Source organism: Furipterus horrens, unplaced genomic scaffold (assembly GCF_987537825.1).
Source record: "Furipterus horrens unplaced genomic scaffold, mFurHor1.1.pri manual_scaffold_5, whole genome shotgun sequence".
NCBI lineage: Eukaryota > Metazoa > Chordata > Mammalia > Chiroptera > Furipteridae > Furipterus > Furipterus horrens.
The window spans coordinates 177,638,563-177,658,578 of NW_028327175.1; the positions used below are offsets into that span (position 1 = coordinate 177,638,563).

At 41.2% G+C, this 20,016-nt stretch overlaps 1 protein-coding gene and 1 pseudogene across 3 annotated transcripts in view; both read right to left on the bottom strand.

The window, feature by feature from the left end:
• The window catches only part of ARHGAP22 (Rho GTPase activating protein 22), a 219,781-nt gene that overhangs the window by 143,688 nt on the left and 56,077 nt on the right, over positions 1 to 20,016 (bottom strand). For all 3 annotated transcript variants that reach the window (XM_090278354.1, XM_090278352.1, XM_090278353.1), the window contains exon 2: positions 4,355 to 4,554. In XM_090278354.1, coding sequence (XP_090134480.1) covers positions 4,355 to 4,554 — 200 coding nt within the window. The remainder of the gene's footprint in view (positions 1 to 4,354; positions 4,555 to 20,016) is intronic.
• LOC150010447 (ragulator complex protein LAMTOR3 pseudogene) lies at positions 11,871 to 12,282 on the bottom strand (annotated as a pseudogene).

Consider the following 20,016-nt stretch of genomic DNA (forward strand, 5'->3'; position numbering starts at 1 on the left):
CTTTTCTTCTTTTGCACTGCTATCATTTTATTTTTTGAAAAAAATTTTCAAAAAGATGGATTACCATGGATATTGTTTTCTTTGTTTAGAAATTCTCCAAAGCTATGCATTAAGAGCATAAAAGTTCACAGCTCCTCTGTTTTCTTGGTAGGTTGTTATTTGTCTTATTTTGAAATATTTAAATTTGTTCCCTTTTGTTTTTATCATTTTGACCCCTATTTTTAATTTGATGTTGCTAAATCTACTTTCCTTTTTCTTAAATTTTTGGCTAATCTTTTTTCTATTATTTTGTTTTTCCCCTTTTTGTTCATTGCTCTCCTTTTTAAAGCCAATTTTCCACTTTCTATCTTTTAAGAAACAGACGAATTGGCCCTATTCACATTTATTATGACAACTGAAATGTTTGCACCTATTCCTTGCAAATTTATTTATTTTTCATTTTCTATTTACCTTTCTATCTTTTTATTTTTCTTCCCCTCATTTTCTGCCCATTGGTTGAACTGGTCACATTTAATTTGTTGCATTTTTTCCACCTTATGTTTTGGAAATTATGCTTTCCATTGCTATTCTATTATATTTTTATTCAAAGGCAAGAAACCCACAAGTAAAGAACTGGCATAACTATACTCATTTTGTGAGTCCTCAAACAGTGGCAGTGGACTAGGCTGATTAATAAAGAATGTAGCAGGAGTTTTCATGGCCCAAGAAACATTTCAAACAGTAGTTAAAACCACTAAAATAAAAACATCTGGAATCCTCTATTATTGAAATTGTAAGTCTGTCTGTAGAAAACTGTCAGGAACGTGTATTGGGAAAAGCTGGAGGGATGGAGCACACTCTCAGGTTCTGTTTTAAAGCATCTCTGTCTAGTCTGTCCATCTGAGCTCGTGCAAGCTGCTTCCTCTTCCTCCATCCCTGTGCTCTATGTTCTTGGCTGACCTTCCTGCTAGGGAGAGGTGGGAGGGGAAGACATAGGGCTTTGGCGAGAGAACTGGAGTATGTACTGAGAGTGATCCTCATCAAATGTTCTGCACTCTGGGCAGCATCAAGAGTATCTGGATATCTCTTGTCTGGACAACTGCATTTGCTAGACAAATGACAGGCCATCTGTCAGGAGGGTGCTCTCTGCCTGCGCATTTCTGTCACTGTAAACAGTGAGCAGGGTACATTTTTCCAGGAATCAGGTATTGAGAATTAGTCCATTACATGTAGTTCATGAAATTAAATAGAAATGTATGTGCTGTTTTCCCAGCAGGCATACATGTTTGAGATCGTACTGTATAAGCTAAATGAGTCAAATCTGACTAATAGTCTCCCTGAGATTGGGAACCTGTGCAAATGGATGGCCAGAGCAGTCAGTCTTTGTTGGGAAGAAATATTGTCCTAAGAGAATCTGGGAGTGTTGGTTAGGCCCAGAGAGGACAAAAGAGGAGCCCTAGGCGTGACACTGGTATCCCTCAGGAGGTGCTGGCTCTTTCAGGGATCTGATGCCTCCTTGAAGATACCCTGGTTTAGTAAGGTTGGGCCTGGGCTTCTCCTGTGTCCAGGCTGGTGTCTGGGGATGTTGAAGCCTCCGTGTTATTAGCTATTTCCATCAATGGCTGAAACCATTAAAGTCTGGAAAAGGTGGTGTGTGAGGGAGAAATGCTGTTCCTTATGGAGCAGCAGCTGGTGGATGAGAGCCACTTCACAGCTGCCATGAGGAGTATGTGGGGAAGCCTGTGGCAGGGGTCTGTATGTAGTCTTGGTGACCTCAGTGTGCCCAGCATCACAATGCAGTTATCCCAGAAGATGGTACCATGGACTGGGACAGCAGGGGTCACAGGCAAGGCTCTGAGAGGCAGGGCCCCCCAAAAACTTTGGTTACAGTCATCACGGTGACATCACCAACAGGTCAGCCATGAAAGCCAATGCACCATTTAAGGGCCAAGGCTGATCTTCAACACAAAACATAGAATTCAGAAGGAAAATGGTGCTTGGCAAGCCAGAAGTGTGGTGTCTGGCCTGGGAAGTAGGCTCAGGGGCAGGTCCATGGGAGGGGGAGCAAAGCAAAGCAAAGGAAGTGCAAAATGAGCATGAGAGTACCCAGACCTTAGTTTCTTGTATGCTAGGAGGTATGCTTGGTGGTGCATATATGAGGGTCCAGAATAAGTCATCTCAAGATTGCCTTAGCGGTATGTAGATTATTTTGAGCTAAAGGCAACTTTAGCTTCAGGCTCAGGAGCAACTTCTGTCCCCCATCTTAAGTGCCTAGTTGAATTAGAGGCCTTGCCCATGAGATTATCAGTGATAACCTCTTCACCCACTTACATGTCAGGACAAACTTTTCTTTACCAAACATGTGCTCTTCTCAGAGGATGACCTGCAATGATCCTTTGAAGTCCCCAAGGTGCATTGCCTCATCCCTAGCTCAGAATGCCTTCAATCTTCCTTTCTACAATATCACTGAACATCTGCACATGGGGGTCTCTGAGCTTCTTGTGCATGCAGCATTCCTATACATATGTATGCATTAAATTTGATTATTTTCTCTTACTAATCTGTCTCATATCTATTTGATTATTAAGTCAGCCAAAAGAACCTTGAGGGTAGAGGAAAGTTTGTTTCTCCTCCGCACATATATTCTACAATATAACCATTAGGGATCTCTGTGACATAGGTGATAATGTCTCCATTTCAGTAATAAAACCAAAAGTAAAGAAAAAAATATTTAAGTGGCTTGTCCCAAGTCATACAAATTCAGATTTCTCTGACTCTACAGTTTTATTTGTTCTGCTCAATCTCTCTGGGACTTGTTTTCATTCCTTATAAAACCAAGAAGGCTATACAATAACAGGGTTTCCTAAACTTTAGTTTAGATCTGCCTTTCTAATTTTTGTCATATACACCTCTTATCTCTGCTATTATTTGTGTAAAAGTTTTCCTTAAGCAGAATCACTTGTATTTTTTATTGTGACAAAATATACATAACATATCATTTACCATTTTAACTATTTTAAGTGTATAGTTCAGTGATATTAAGTACATTCACATTGATATACAAAACATTTTATTTTTAGTTTATCTTTTGAAAGAAAAAAGGGATATCACTCTTATGAATGGAAACAAGTATTAGTGAATACTTTCCATAAACAGAAGTTAGCCATTAGAATAACATAGTGAAGACAGGAAGTTAACTTGCAGCTAGTTATTGTTGCCACTGGAGGTTCTGAGATGAGGTCTGCTTTGCCTTCACCTCCCAATTTTTTTTAAGAGAGGACCCCAAGTGGTGGAGAAGTGTTAAAGACACACTGGCACCCTACTGACATTTCCTCCTTGATATGCTCAAAAGAATTGAAAGAGGGGTGAAGGAGGTATTTTCTCACTGTCATGTTGATGTGATCCTGTGCTGTGCCCAGGTACCTCCTCCTACCTTGCCCATCACTGAGCACCCCTCTGCTGCCCAGACCCCACCATCACACTGTGGGAAGTGCTGAGAGGCACACAGGCTCCTGCCCACCAAGGCTTTATGACTCCTGGCCTTGAATATAGGATCTCCCTTTTCTTTCCAATTCAGAGCAGTGACCAGGAACATCCTTTGGAATGAGTCCTTTACATTTACTTCCCTATTTTTCCCAAGAGAAATAAGGGCCTCTCCCAAGTGTCCTTCCTCTCTCTGAATCCCATAACAAGGACATCATCCAAGCCCCATGAGCCCAACTGTCTTGAATGGCAGCACTTCATTATGACTTGGGCATGGTCCAAAGTCACCAGGCCACACCATGGTGGGGTAAGGTGGCTAGTTGCTCTGAGTGAGTGAATTTAGTGTCATGTGAGTGGAAAGGCAAACATGTTAAGAAACTGAGGTGAACCTTACAGTGCTGATGGAAAACATAAGCAGCCACTGAGAGGCAGAGGCATCCTACAAGAAGATTTCATAGGGAGCTAGATTTCAGTTGGAGGTTAAATTTGTTTGGGTACCCATTTCCCTGGACAATAAAAGTAAAAAACTGTGTGCACCCGTGTCTTCTTGGAAGCACGAACAAGCTGAAAATAACACAGAAAACACTTGTTTTCTCGAGCTGTGCACAGAAGCTCTCTATGAATCTCATAAAAAAATATGTTCATTACTAAAGCTGTGGATGTGTTTCAGTAAAACAAGCTGTGTCACCAGGAACATAGAAGCTGAGAATAAAAACCACTTTGGAGACTCTGGTGATGCATCACTCTGAGTGAAATCAGTGGCTTGGGTGCTTGAGGGGGGAGGTCCTGATGGGAGGGTCTCTCTGCCTCTCCCTCTCCTCTCCTTGGCTTATTAACCCTCCCTTAGAACCCCACCATGATGTCTGCTGGACACAGAACATGTACTTCTCACCTGGGGCTTGGTCTCATCTTTGTCCTTGTAGTAGAAAAGCTGATCCCCATGCAGCACAAACCAGCGCTGCTGCCAGTTCTTCATGATGCTTCTCTGCTTCTTCAGCCAGCCTGCCTTTAGCACTGGGCCCAGCCTGTGGGAGCAGGGTGGCTGCCTGGGGCTCCGGCTCTGCTCCCCCATCACCAAGCTTTTGGAGCGGGCTGGAAGCCAAGAACACAAAGTGAGTGGAAAGGATGTATGCGTGTTGTTAGTTCTTGCCTCATCCTGGCATCCCAGCTGCCCTGTGACCAGGACATGGGAGCTTAGGGCACCAGCGCATGATCATGCTTGGCCTAATGACCCGCCCCCCCGACCCCAGGTTCAAAGGGACATGGGCTGGAGCACTTCAGCAGCAACATCCCAAGATTATCCACCAGGGGTAGGTATACAGCTTGCCTGCCTTGTTAGTTTCTGTTACGTCCCTGGGATCTTGTGTTCTCTATTTCCAAAGTTGTCTTTATCCATTCATGTGTCTCTCATGCATTCATCCTTCCATTTGTTCAATGAAAATAATTACATGTTGAGTATCTACTATATACCAGTCACTGTTCCAGGTGCTTGGGATAAAGCAGTGAAATAAGAGACATAAGATTTCTGACCAAGATGACTGAGAAGGTAAATGCTGTGCTTGCTTCCTCCTGTGACTACATCAAAATTACAACTTAATTATAGAACAACTACCATTGAAAACCACCTACAGGTTAGCCAAACCAAGAATATAAAGAAGAAGCCACATCGAGACCAGCAGGAGGGGTGGATATATGGAACAGGAAGGTCCCACACTGCAATGTGGTGATTAAGAATTGGGAGGTGTATCTTGTTTGCAGAGTCCACCCCTGAAGAATGAGGAATACCAGCCTCACATAGGCTTCCCACCCCAGGGATCCAGTGCCAGAAAAGGAGACCCCATAATATCTGGCTATAAAAACCAGCTGGGATTTCATCCAAGTGTAATGGAGAGCTGTTGGAGACCTAGGCACTGGAGGTCTTAAAGGTCCCTTGCACAGACTCACTCATTCTGAGTCCAGCATGTGGATAGCAACTCAAAAAGCACCAGGGATACACAGGGAGGAACTAAATTGACTAACTTCAGGTTGAGGGCTTGAGGGGCAGGGGTTGGGGCAACTGTCTCCAAAACAGAAGTGCGGGCAGGCAAGGTTGTTTCTCTGTTGAACCTTCCTTTCACCACCCTGCCCCTAACCCAGCCAGGAGACACAGGTGGGTGCCAAATCTGAGTTCTCTGTTAACCTGGGTTAACACCATTTGCCATGCCCTGATGACCCCTTTAGACCAGCCCCACCCAAGTCACATGCCCTGCTCAAGCCTCTTCCAGCTGCTTTTCCTCAGAAATAGCTTGCCTCAGATTGTGTTGTGGACTTTCCTAAAATCTTTCAAAGGTCTGCAAAACCCAAACAAGCAGCGGCTGGCCTCAGTGTGCTCTATAACTGTTGCTAACTTATTTTAAGCCAAACACAAGTGATAAGTGCTCTAAACTTTCATGTGACTCCCATCAGGTAGCCCTAAGCCTGGCATAAGCAGCATCCAGGCTTGGCTTGGAATATAGCCTTAATTTAATGGCCACAGATTCAGTACAAGTGGCAGTTGGCCTCAGCTGTCATCATGATGGCCAAGGGACCAGCTTGACACTAGTGGCAACTAGCCTTGGTTCATAAAATACCCACTCCCAGGTGCCTCTGATACAAGCAAAAGTGGCAACCAACTGCAGATCACTTTGTAGCCCCTACCAGATGACTCCAAGCTGGGCACAAGTGGTGGCTGACCTTGACTTGTACTGGAGCTCTTTGTAAGACGCTCCATAACAAGCTCACCTGGTCACTGGCTTCAGTCCACACCAGAGCACCAACCAATCAGCTTCACAAAGGAGGGGAAGACTCAGCTGGCACTAGAACCCTGTTGAAGCCACTCTTGCTCTGTGGCATCAACCCCCATATAAGAGCTCATCTGCTATAGTAATGGCGAATCCTCATAGTCAGTCAGTCAGTCAGTCAGTCAGAGGGTAACTCCTACTCACTGACATGCCAACAGCAATCAATGCTCAACTACAACAGGAGGGCACACACAACACACTCAAGGGATACTCCTGGAGCACCTGGCTCTGGTGACCAGGGAGACTGTGCCACTGGGCCCCACAGGATACGTACTATATAAGGCCACTCTGCCCATCCCAGAGGTGTAGCATATTTTCCTAATACAAAAGAAATGCAGGAAGTCAGTCAAAATGAGGGTACAAAGAAATATATCCCAAATGAAAGAATAGGACAAAACTCCAGGAAAAGAACAAAACAGAATGAAGACAAGCAATCTACCAGATGAAGAGTCCAAATCACTAGTTATAAGGATGCTCAACAAACATAGGAGATGAATAGATCAATTCAGTGAGAATTTCAACAGAGATAGAAATCATAAAAATGGAGATAGAAACATAAAAATGAGCCAGTCATAAATGAAGAATACAATAATTGAAATGAAGAATACATTAGAGGGAATCGACATCACAAAAGATGAAGCTGAGGATTGAATCAGCAATCTGGAAGACAAGGTAGCAGAAAACACCCAACTGGGTGTTTAAAAAGAAATTAAAAAAAAATAAGGATAGCCCTAGCTGGTGTGGCTGAGTGTATTGAACATTGGCCTGTGAACTGACAGGTCACCAGTTCCATTCCCAGTCAGGTCACTAGTTGGGGGGCTTTGAGAGGCAACCAGCTGATGTTTCTTTTCCTCTCTTTCTCCCTCTCTTCCACCTTCTCTGAAAATAAATAAAAGTAAATAAATAAAAATAAGGATAGTTTAAAAGGCCACTGGAAAAATAGCAACATTTACATAATAAGTGTACCAGAAACAGAAGAGAAAGAGAGAGAGAGCAAGGGATTGAAAAGTTATTTTAGAAATCAGTGATCAAAAATTTACCTAGCTGGGGGAAGGAAATAGACATACAAGTCCAGGAAGTGCTGAGTGTCCCAACAAAAGGAACCCAAAGAGGCCTATACCAAGATACATCATAATCAAAATGCCAAAGATTAAAGACAATGAGAGCAGACTGGTACAGGATCTGATGCCACCAGGGGAAGATATAGGAAGGGCAGATCAATCTAAGAAGCAGCAACAAACAAGAAGAGTCACAAAAATGGGGAGATGGGTAAACAACCCTCCATCAAAAGTAAAGGAGGAATCCACAGAAAGAGTGCTAAATGAAATAGAGGAAAGCAAACTATCAGACATGAAATTGAAAACATGGATTATAGTATTCCCTCACTTATCATGGGCATTATGTTCCACACACCCCTGGTCCCCCGCCCCCATGAAGTAGGAACCTTACACTTATTCTACATTCTTAAACCTATGTAATTTTAATGACATACGTATACAGTACCACAAAATCCCACGATATAGCAAAAAATCCGTGATAAATAATTAAATATAATATTTTAAAAAACCCCACGATACAGTGAGTCTGCGATAAGTGAACCATGATATAGTGAGAGGTTACTGTATAGGGAAGCTCAATGAGATCAGCGAGCTCAAAGAAAACTACAAAGAACTCCAGGGAAACTACAAGGAACTCCAGAAAAACTGCAAGGAACTTACTGAGATTTACACCAGCATGAAAAAGGACATAGAAGCTATCGATAAGAGCCACGAAAAATGAAGAATACAGTTTCTGAATTGAAGGACACAGTAGAAGGAATTAAAAAGCAGGCTAGAGGAAGCAGAAAATCAGATCAGTAAGTAGGAGGACAACGTAGAAAAAAATTCCCAGACAGTACAACAAAGTGAAAAAATACTAAAAAAGAATGAAGAGATTTTAAGAGAGCTGCAGGATAACATGAAACATAATAATATCCATGTCATAGGAATACCAGAAGGAGAAGAAGAGGAGCAAGGGATAGAAAACCAGTTCGAAAAACTGATGACAGAAAACTTTCCTAACTTGATGAGAGAAAAAGTCATGCAGTTCCAAGAAGCACAGAGGGACCCAATGAAGATTAACCCTAACAGGCCCACTTCAAGACACATCATATTAAAAATGGCAACATTCAAAGACAAAGAAAGAATCCTAAAAGCAGCAAGAGAGAAACAGATAATAATACACAAGAGAGCTCAAATAAGGCTATCATCAGATTTCTCAACAGAAACACTACAAGCCAGAAGGGAATTGCAAAAAATATTCCATTCAATGAAAAACAAAGGCCTACAACCAAGACTACTCTACCCAGCAAGGCTCTCATTCAAAATGGAAGGTGAAATAAGGAGTTTCCCAGACAAAATAAGGCTAAAAGAGTACATCTCCACCAAATCAGCAGTACAAGAGATGCTAAAGGGTCTGATTCAAGAAGATGAAGAAAAAGAGAGAGACAGAGAGGAACAGAGGTACAAAGGGGGAAAATGACAATGAATAAGTACCTTTCAATAATAACCTTAAATGTAAGTGGATTAAATTCTCCAATCAATGGACATAGGGTAGCTGAATGGATAAGAAATCATGACCCACATATATGCTGTTTACAGGAGACCCACCTCCAAACAAAAGATATATACAGACTGAAAATGAAGGGAGGAAAAAAATATTTCAAACAAACAGACAGGACAAATAGATGGGGTAGCAATCCTTATATCAGAAAAAACAGATTCACAACAAAGGCCATAAAAAGAGACAAAGAAGGACATTTCATAATACTTAAGGGAAACATCCATCAAGAAGATATAACCCTTGTAAACATATATGCACCCAACATAGGAGCACCCAAAATCTTGGAGGACTTCAAGAAATATATCAGCAGCAACACACTCATAGTACGGGACTTTAAGCCCCATTGTCAACAATCGACAGATATTCCAAGGAAAGAAACACCAAGGATATTGTGGCAAAGAACAACTCTCTAGAGCAAATGCACTTAATTGATGTATACAAACCTTTCACCTCAAAGAAGCAAAATATACATTCTTTTCAAATTCACATAGAACAATTTCAAAGATAGACCACATGGTAGGACATAAAACAAGCCTAAACAATTTTAAGAAAATTGAAAATGTATTGAGCTTCTCAGACTACAATGGCTCAAAACTGGAAACCAACCTCAAGGAAAAAACTCAAAGATATTCAAACTCATGGAGAATGAATAATATGCTATTAAATAATGAATGGGTTAACAATGACATCAAGGAAGAAATCAAAAAGTTTCTTGGAACAAAAGAAAATGAACACATAACAGCCCCAAAAGTATGGGACACAGTGAAGGCAGTCCTTAGAAGGAAGTTCCTAGCAATCCAGGAGAGGAGAATCTCATATAATAACCTAACCCTACATCTACAAGAACTAGAGGAACAACAACAAACAAAGCCCAGAGCAATTAGAAAGAAGTAAATAATCAAGATCAGAGCAGAATTAAATGACATAGAGATAAAAGAACAATTCAAAGGACTGATAAAAACCAGGAACTGGTTTTTTGAAAAGATAAAAAAAAATTGACAAGCTTTTAACCAGACTCATCAAGAAAAAAAGAGAGAGGGTCCAAATAAATAAAAAGAAAAATGAGACAGGAGAAATCACAATTGATACCACAGAAATACAAAGGAAGGTAAGAAATTATTATAAACAACCGTATCACAAAAAATTTGACAACCTAGATGAAATGGACAAACTTCTGGAAACATATAATCTTCCAAAACTGAATCAAGAAGAAGCAGAAAACCTGAATAAACCAATAATAACTAGTGAAATTGAAGCAATAATAAAGAAAACTCCCGGCACACAAAAGCCCTGGACAGATGGCTTCACAGGAGAATTTTACCAATCATTTAGGAAAGAACTAACTCCTACTCTTCTCAAACTATTCCAAAATATCCAAGAAGAGGGAAGACTCCCAAACTCTTTCTATGAGGTAAGTACTGTCCTAATTCCAAAACCAGGTCAAGACACAAGAAAGAAAACTACAGGCCAATATCGCTGATGAACATAGATGCTAAAACCCTCAATAAAATATTGACAAACTGGATCCAGCAACACATTAAAAAGACCATACATCATGATCAAGTGGAATTCATCCCAGGGATGCAAAGATGATTTCATATTCACAAACCAATAAACATAATACACCACATAAACAAAATGAAAGACAAAAACTACATGATCATATTAATAGATGCTGAATAAGCATTTGATAAAGTTCAGCACCCATTTATGATAAAAACATTCAGGAAACTGGGAATAGAGGAAGCATAACTCAACATAATAAAGGCCATATATGAGAAATCTGCTTCCAACATCATACTCAATGGGCAAAAACTAAGAGCTTTCCCCCTAAAATCAGGAACAAGACAAGGATGTCCACTCTCTCCACTTCTATTCAACATAATTTTGGAAATTCTACCCACAGCATTCAGAGAAGAAAAACAAATAAAAAGCATTCAAATTGGAAAGGAGGAAGTAAAACTGTCATTATTTGCAGATGACATGATAGTCTACATAGAAAATGCTATAGACTCCACTAAAAAGCTGAGTGACCTAATAAGTGAATTTGGCAAAATAACAGGGTACAAAGTCAATATTCTGAAATTGAAGACATTTCTGTAAACCAACAACACAGGGGAACAATTTTTAACATAATTCCTGTTGAGTTTGATTTTTCAGCTTTTAGACTTAAATCTGCATGTTGATTTCAAAACTGCAGTTAGTTTTCGTCTATTATGTCAAGTTTTTCTGTGCAGCATTTTCTTTTTACTTTTAAAAATACTATTTTATTTATACTCATGTTGAAAAAATGGCTGTAGTATCATGTTTACATACTTATCAACATTGGAAACAGTTCAATAATGAATTGCCTCTAAATTTTATAAAGAATGCACAAACATGAAAACACTGATTGGTTATACAAAGCAGAGTGGGGGGGGGAAAACATCAGCTATCCTTTTCATTAAACAACAGCACCCTCTGAGTAGAATCAAATCAATTAGTAATATACATCTATACTGCAGAATAATACATATAGAGGAAAGTTAGTGATTGTACTGATTTTATTACTTTTACTAAGCCACTTTATCTTCCCCACACTCAATGCAAAGAAATAAAACAATAGGAAAAAATACAGCCTCATTATTATTCACAATAAAAAGGATCTATTTCATTCTGCAGGCCTGGCAGAGTGTACAAGAGGGAGCATGGCATGGTTCAAGCAGATCAAAGTAACATTTTGATTCTGACACACCAAACAGAATCTCATACAGATTTGGTGACTGGACTAACTGCATGGGAGCTGTGATAGACTGAACCCTTTCTGTGATATCTCCAGATCTCAGTAAATAAAACCTATACAAGAAAAGGTAGCAATTAATCTGTCCATAAGTTCTATCTATAGACTCTTTCTTTAGTGTAAGGTAGGAAAGAGTCCCTTTCTTGAGTACATGGATACAAATATTGTTGTGGTCTCAAGGTTGCTGGATTGATATTGTGCTTGTTATACTGAAGATAAGGTAGACATCAAAACCACTGTCAGATTAAGAAACTTCTATAACTTGTCTCAACTCTTCAAATAATGGAGCCAGATCATTTTCCAGGCTGACAATTAGTCCTGTATTGGCATTGCTGTTGGCTATGAAACTCACCACCAAAGATAAATGATTAAATTGAACCACCTGGTAGGTGTTATAATAACAGATGATACTTTTATTTTTTGAAAGTCCAAGTTTGCTCCCTTGGTCTGTTGCAAGGGCAAAAGTAGATAAGAAACCAGGTCTCAAGGCATGCTCTGGAGCATTATCATTGGCCACTTTAGTAACAGGCACTCCATCTCTGTCTGACACAACAATAGCATGAAGCCCTTCAACACTTGGTAACTTTTTATATAGGAATTGCTTTAGGTCATCAGCCATGATGAACCACTTTCTCCCGTAGGTTCAAGAGCCACACCCAGCTTTCTGGGTGGCCTGGTTCTCCATACAGCAGGGTATGTAGCTGTCTGCTATCACTTCAGGGACAGCTTCAAACACAGGTTCCTTGGAAAACTGCCATCACATGACTTGTGTACAGCATATCATAACACAACCACTATAGGCTGGATCTAGCCTGGATTGAGGGAAGCACTAGTGCTCTCTTATTGGCTGAGAGTAAACATCCCTTGAGTAGGGAGGGGTGGAGGCTGACTTTGGAGACCAGTGACAGGTTCATACTTGTCTAGGTTATTCAGTTACACATGAGACACTGTGGTGAGAGGTTGTGTGTCGCTCTATATAGTGAATCATATTCCAAAGTATAGCCTGAGTTCTTGTTTGTATAAAAGGAGTTAGCATAATTTTTTTTTATTTACATACATACTTATTTCCTTTCCTTCAGATCATGTCTTCCTCTGCTATTTCTCATCAAAAGTGCCTAAACAACCCTGATTTGTTTTGTTATATCTGTGGGAGTGTCACCATTCCCAGTCAAAGGACAAACATCAGCGCATTTGTCAGGCAAGCATATTTTGCATATTTTGAAGAAAAACTTGGTGATCAAAATAAGTCTTGGGCCCCTTACAAGGTGTGCAAGCAGTGTGTCGAGAGTTTACAGATGTGGACGAAGGGAACATGTGATAAATTGCCATTTGGTATAACTATGGTTTGGCGAGAGCCCAGAGACATTCAAGTGACTGTTACCTTTGTATAGTGAAAACGTCAGGATATAACAAGAAAAATAAATGTAAAATAGAGTATCCTAGTCTACCACCAGCTATACACCCAGTGCCTCATTCAGCTGAGCCCAGTGCCTCATTCAGCTGAGCCCAGTGCCAGTTTTCATTGAGCTACCTCTTTTGAAAAACAGGAGTATGGTGAAGAACTAAGTGATAGAAATGATGAAGATTTTGAAGTTAAAGATGACTCAGTATTCATAAAGGATTTGATCAGTATGAGTTGAATGATTTGGTATGAGGTTTGGGACTATCCCAAAAGGCTTCAGAACTCCTAGCATTAAGATTTCACAAGAAAAACTTGCTTGAAAAAGGAGCGAAGGCATCCTACTTTCGAAAGAGAGAAAGTGCATTTCTGCAGTACTTTCGAAGTGATGGTGGCTTTGTGTATTGCCATAACATACATGGTTTAATGGAGGAGTTGGGGATTCCAATCTATAACGCAACTGAATGGTGACTGTTCATTGAGAGCTCAAAGTGGAGCTTGAAGTGTGTCCTCCTCCACAATGGGAATTCATTTGGTGCAGTCCCAATTGGCCATTCAGTTTGTTTTCATGAGGAATATGAAGACATAAAGAGTCATTGAACTGTTGCAATATCATAAGCACAGTTGGATCACCTGTTTTGGCCTTAAAATGTTCTGCTTCCTTCTTGGTGAGCAACGTGGATACACCAAATATCCCTGTTTTCTGTGTATGTGGGACAGCAGAGCTCATCAGAAGCATTGGGTGAAATCAAATTGGACTCCAAGATCTGATCTCAAACCTGGTGATCCAAACATTCTATATGAGCCACTTGTTGACAGAAAGAACATTATATTCCCACCTCTGCACATGAAACTGGGTCTCATGAAGCAGTTTGTTAAAGCTCTGCCAACTGAAGGAGACTGTTTCAAGTATCTCATTTTGGCATTTCCTAGCCTGTCGTTTGAAAAGATTAAACACCTTAATACGTTGTTTGGTAGAAGAACTTTACTACTTGTACATAGTTTGACTTACAGTAACAATATATAGCCTTTATATGCATAAAATAACTCTAAATAACCAGCATATTCAGGTAATTTTTCTTTATTTTTCTTTGTATGTACATTTGGTATAATTTTGGGGACAAAGAGATGGTATCCTGTACCTTAAAGATTTGATGTGAAAGAGAAAAACTGGGGTCATTTTTGGGTTCAGATGCCAAAAGTTAGTCAAAAACAAGTGTCAGATATAACTCAACGGAAATTGTGTTCCCTGGTGCAATGAAATGTCAGAGATAGAAACTAGAAAAAAATCCCATTTACTATAGCAACAAGAAATATAAAGTACCTTGGAATAAACTGAACCAAGGAGGTAAAAGACCTGTACTCAAAAAACTACATAACACTGTAGAAAGAAATTAAAAAGATACAAATAAATGGAAGCATATACCATGTTCATGGATGGGAAGAATTAACATCATTTAAATGTCCATACTCCCCAAAGCATTTTATAGGTTGAATGCAATTCCTATTAAAATACCAATGACATATTTCACAGACCTAGAAAAAATACTTCAGAAATTTATACGGAACCAAAAATGACCTCTAATAGCCTCAGCAATCTTGAGAAAGAAGAAGAAAGTAGGAGGAATCACAATACCTGATATCAAACTGTATTACAAGGCCATGGTAATCAAAATAGTCTGGTGTTGGCTTAAGAACAGCTTATAGATCAATGAAACAGAATAGCGAGGCCAGAAATAAACCCAGGTCTATATGGTCAATTAACATTTGACAGAGGGGGGAGGAGCACAAAATGGAGTGAAAATAGCCTCTTCAACATATGGTGTTGGGAGAATTGGACAGCAATATGCAAAAAAAAATTAAATTAGGACACCAATGGGCACCCTACACAAGAATTAACTCAAGATGCATGAAAAACTTATATGTAAGCCATGACACCATAAAAGTCCTAGAGGAAACCATAGGCAGTAAAATTTCAGATATCCCATGCGGCAATATTTTCGCTGATATATCTCCCAGGGCAAGGGAAATAAAGGAAAGAATAAATAAATGGGACTACATCAAACTAAAGAGTTTGCTCAGTGAGAGAAAACAACAGCAAGATGAAAAGGGAACCATTCATATGGGAAAACATATTTGCCAATGATACCTCGGACAAAGGTTTTATCTTTAAAATATATAAAGAACTTATATGACACAAAACCAGGAAGACAGACAATCCAATTAAAATTAGGCAAAGGACCTGAATAGACACTTCTCCAATGAGGATATACAGAGGGCCCATAGGCATATGAGAGAAAGCTCAGCATCACTAGCCATCAGAGAGATGCAAATAAAAACCATAACGAGATACCACCTCATACCAGTCAGAATGGCCATCATTAACAAATCAGTAAATAAGTGCTGGTGAGGATGTGAAGAAAAGGGAACCCTAGTGCACTGTTGGTGGGAATGCAGGCTGGTGCAGCCACTGTAGAAAACTGTATGGAATTTCCTCAAAAAACTAAAAATGGAACTGCCTTTTGATCCAGAGATTCTACTGCTAAGATTATACCTGAAGAATCCTGAAACACCAATTCAGAAGACCCTATGCACCCCTGTGTTCACAGCAGCACTGTTTACAATAGCCAAGTGCTAGAAATAGCCTAAGTGCCCATCAGTGGACGAATGGCTCAAAAAACTGTAGTTCCTTCACACAATGGAATACTATGCAGCAGAAAGAAAGAAGGAACTCTCCAACCTTTTGCCATAGCATGGATGGAAGTGGAGAGTATTATGCTAAGTGAAATTAGCCAGGTGATGAAAGAAAAATATCATATGATCTCATCTAATATAGGAACCTAATGAACAAAACTAACAAATGAGCAAAATATAACCAGAAGCGTAGAAACAAGGAATAGACTGACAATGACCAGAGGAGAGGGGGGAGGAGGAGAAGGGAGGAAAGAAGGGGAAGGGTCTAGTCAAGGAACTAGTATAAATGACCCATGGGCATGGACAGCGGAGTGGGAATTGACTGTGGGAGAAGGGGAAGGTGAGTGGGCAGGGGAGAGCAGCGAGGGAAAGATGAGACAACTGTAATAGAAAAACAATAAAAAAATGGAAAAAACTGAAAAAGAAGATAAAACTATGAACATTAAAATGGAGAGCAACTCAAAACTATCAACAACTGAATCTAAAAATCAAAAACAAAGTAAGCAAACAAGCAGAACGGGAACAGGTTCATAGATATGGAGATCATTATCAGCTATTAGGGGAAAGGGGGAGAAATGGGGAAATGGTTCAGAGATTAAGAAGTACAAATTGGTAGGTTCAAAATAGACAGGGGGATATTAAGAACAGTATAGGAAATGGAATAGCCGAAGAACTTACATGCACAACCCATGGACATGAAGTAAGGGGGAGCGACTGCTGGAGGGAATGGGGGTACCAGGTAGAGGGGGACAAAGGGGTAAAGCTGGGACAACTGTGATAACATAATCTATAATTATACTTAATAAAAAGAATTACAAATGTGATTATATTAGTACATGGAAATGATTATGAGGCGAGGGTCACCACAACTCCATTATTTTGGTGGAGTATGACAAAGGACCAAAGAAGAGAGAGGACAGACGTATTCCCTTGGTTACTGAGTTTTCTTCTCTTGGTCTCAGTATATTCATCTCTATAAAATTCCTTTAATGGGGCAATAATCTAGTCTAAAAGTAAGTCACCAGGGTAACTTAGGCTTTTGCTTTTTAATTACTTGTGATTAACTTGAACCTTAGCAGAAAGCTGGGCCCCTGCAGTTCCTGAAGACTGGAGTGAATGGATTAGCCCAGGACTCCACTGTTTATTCTTGAATTCTCTGCCTCTTCTCCAAAAATCTGCAAACGGTGCTTAGAACCCTCCACCTTTCCGCACATCTTCAATTTCATAGAATGTTCTAACACCATGTCCCTGGTTCTGTCTCCTGTTTTGTATTACGACAAGACTAAAGCTATCTCTTTGACAAGGTCAAAGCACTGCTAGGACCAGAAATGCACCTGCCCTTCTTTCTGAATCCCTGGCAGCATTCTGTGCAGGACCAGCAAAATGAAAACTGGGGGCCTTGGCATCGTGCCGGATGGTGAGGAATGTGAGGAATCCTCGACCCTGCTCTGGGTGATTGTACTGAGGTGCTCTGTGTCCAAGTGTATCTGTTCAGGAAGCTAGAAACTCAGAGCACAGGACACTGGATGCTTGCTTGGACTGGCAGAGTGCAGGTGCCCAGAACACTTGTGCAATACATAAATAACCATGGGCGTTACTGGCCCTCAGTTCTCTCAATGTGGCAAGAAAAAAAAAAGCAACATTTCTTGCCCTGATCTTCAAGCTCTGGGCACCACCCTCTTGAGGGCTGCAGGTATGGAGGGAGTAGGCAAGGGTGACCCTTGGGCAAGAAGGCTAGGCCAGTCCTCAGGCAGGGAGCTGAAGACTGTATCTCTTTCAGCAGACACAAGTATCCCATCTGCCCTGCTACTTCACCTTGGCTCCTGTGGAGGAGAGGACTGGCCAGTTCCTGCTGCCCTCACTTCACCAGGGAGGCACTTCCTGCACATGCTACTTAGGCTGCCAAAGTAGCCCAGGTTTTTCCCCCGCTGATCAATTACACAGATAGTATGACTTATAAGCCCCACTGTGTGTCTTGAAAGAAAAATAATCATTGTTATGATTTATTAATAACCATCGTTCCTGTCTTCAGCATTTTCTGAATCAACTTACTCAATTCTGGAACTATTTAAGCCCAACAGCTCTGACATTCTAAGGCCCAGAGCTAATGGTTTCTGGAGAAAGCCTGGGAGCAGGTCCAGGGTGAGCTCATCACCCACGGAGGAGGGCAAAATGCACTGCAAAGTTGAGGCTCTTTTGCCAACGAGCACATTCATCCATTCACTCACTCATGCCTTCCAAATCTATAGGACTCCTGCAGTTGTTTGTGTTCCCCTGGAGTTCCCAGTCTGGCAGGGAAATAAATCACAAAGAACAGCCACACAGAGATGAGAGAGCCACGGGCCACATGGATAGGCAAAGGCTGCAGACCTTTCCATGTAGGTATAGACGTTTCCACTGTTGGCACCCATGGAGCACCAGTAGAGGGAGCACCTGCGCTGAGCCTTGAAGGATGAGAAGAATTTGTCCCTTCCTCAGGGAAGGTAGGGCTCTGATTTGGGATAAACGAAGGAGTGTGGCATTTGCTACCTCTTGCCTCAAATCAGCACATGTGCCAGGTTGACAATGTCACCTGTTGTCACAGACAAGCATCTCTTGAGATAGCGGCCCATACTCCCAGTCTCTCCTTCCTCACCTCCAGTCTCTGTCAACCCCTTGCATTTGGCAAGTTTCTCTTCTCCTGAAACTGCCCTGCTCTAATCCAATGGTCTGGTTCTGGTTCTCAGCCTCTGAGACTCATGAGGCTCAACACCACTTCTCACTCTCTTCTCAAGGCTCTTCTTTCCCTCCACTGTGCAGAGCTAAGCTGCCTGTATCTCCACTCAGGTCTTTCACTGCCACCATAGCCTCTTCTGGCCTCTACTTGCTCTGTTCTCCCGGTGCTCAGGGCTGCCCCAGCTGCCTTCCATTTCTCATGACTTCCACATCTTTATTTCTGCCCAGATCTTTCTCCAGAACTTCAGGCTCACATGTCAAACCACCTGTGGGACATCTCTGTATGGATGGTTGAGGATCACTTAAGCCCATGTCCAAATTCAACTCCTGCTCCTCTCTGCCAAATGTGCTCCCACCTCCCTCATTGAAGGCTCACAGCCAACCAGCATTGACAGCTTGGAGTTGTTTTGATAAATCCCTCTTCTTCAGATCCTATAGTCAATTATTTCAAATTCTGAATATTCTCTCTGAACTCTTATTCCCCTTTCATTTCTCTTTTACTGACTCAACTAAAATTCTTATCATCCTTGCCTGGACTCCTTCCTCTTAACCTCCTGTCCTCCACAGAAGCCTCCAAAAGAGATATGCAGCTGCCAAGGAAATCTTTCTAAACGTAGATCTAATCATTTTACTTCTTCTCTCAAAGGTAGTTATGGTATTTACCACCTGTGCAGAGCAATTCTACTCCCAGCATGGCAGTCATGATCCTTTCATGGGACAGCACCACCCAGCTTAACCACATACCCCATCCACCCTGCTCATGGCTGTCACGGGTGTCTGCATATGACACTCTCTGGCAGCCTTAGAAATACAGCTGTCCAGACTTGCTGAATCAGAACTTCTGGGGGAAGGACCTGGAATCTGGACTGTGAAGCAGCCCAGTTGATTATCTCTGATGTCCTGGGCTCCAGTCACACCTGACAATGTCCCATCATAATGCCCTTTTGCTCATCCTGTTCAAGTCCTACCTTCCATTGAAGGTATGGGTCCAGCTTTGTCACTTCCATGTAGCCCTCCTAGAGTCACTCTACTGAAATTAGTCCCTTTCTTTTCACTTCAATGGCATATATAATAGGGTAGCTTGTATAGTGCATGTATCTACCTCTTCCCAAGATTGAGGAGCACAGAGAGCCAGGGGACCAATTCCTTATGGGTAATTCTGTGTGCATAAGTGTGTGTGTGTGTGTGTGTGAGAGAGAGAGAGAGACAGTGTTGTGTGTATGCATGCATGAGTGTATGTATGTTTGCAAGTGTGTGAGTATACATGTAAGCATTTTTGCTTGAGTGTGTGAGTGTGCTTACATAAGGATGTGAATATGTGTGATTATGAGTGTGTGCATGCATGAGTGTGTAAATGCAAGAGTGTGTAAAGGCATGTTTGGAAATGTGTGTGCGTGGGTATGAGTGTGTCTGCAAGTGTGTGAGTGTACATGTGTGTGTGAGCCTATGTGTGTGTGGTGCACACCTGTTTAGAGTGATCATATGTTTAGAATCTGGGGTATTGATCCAAGCCATCAGTTCTGAAGAGGAACACTCTGAGCCCAGGG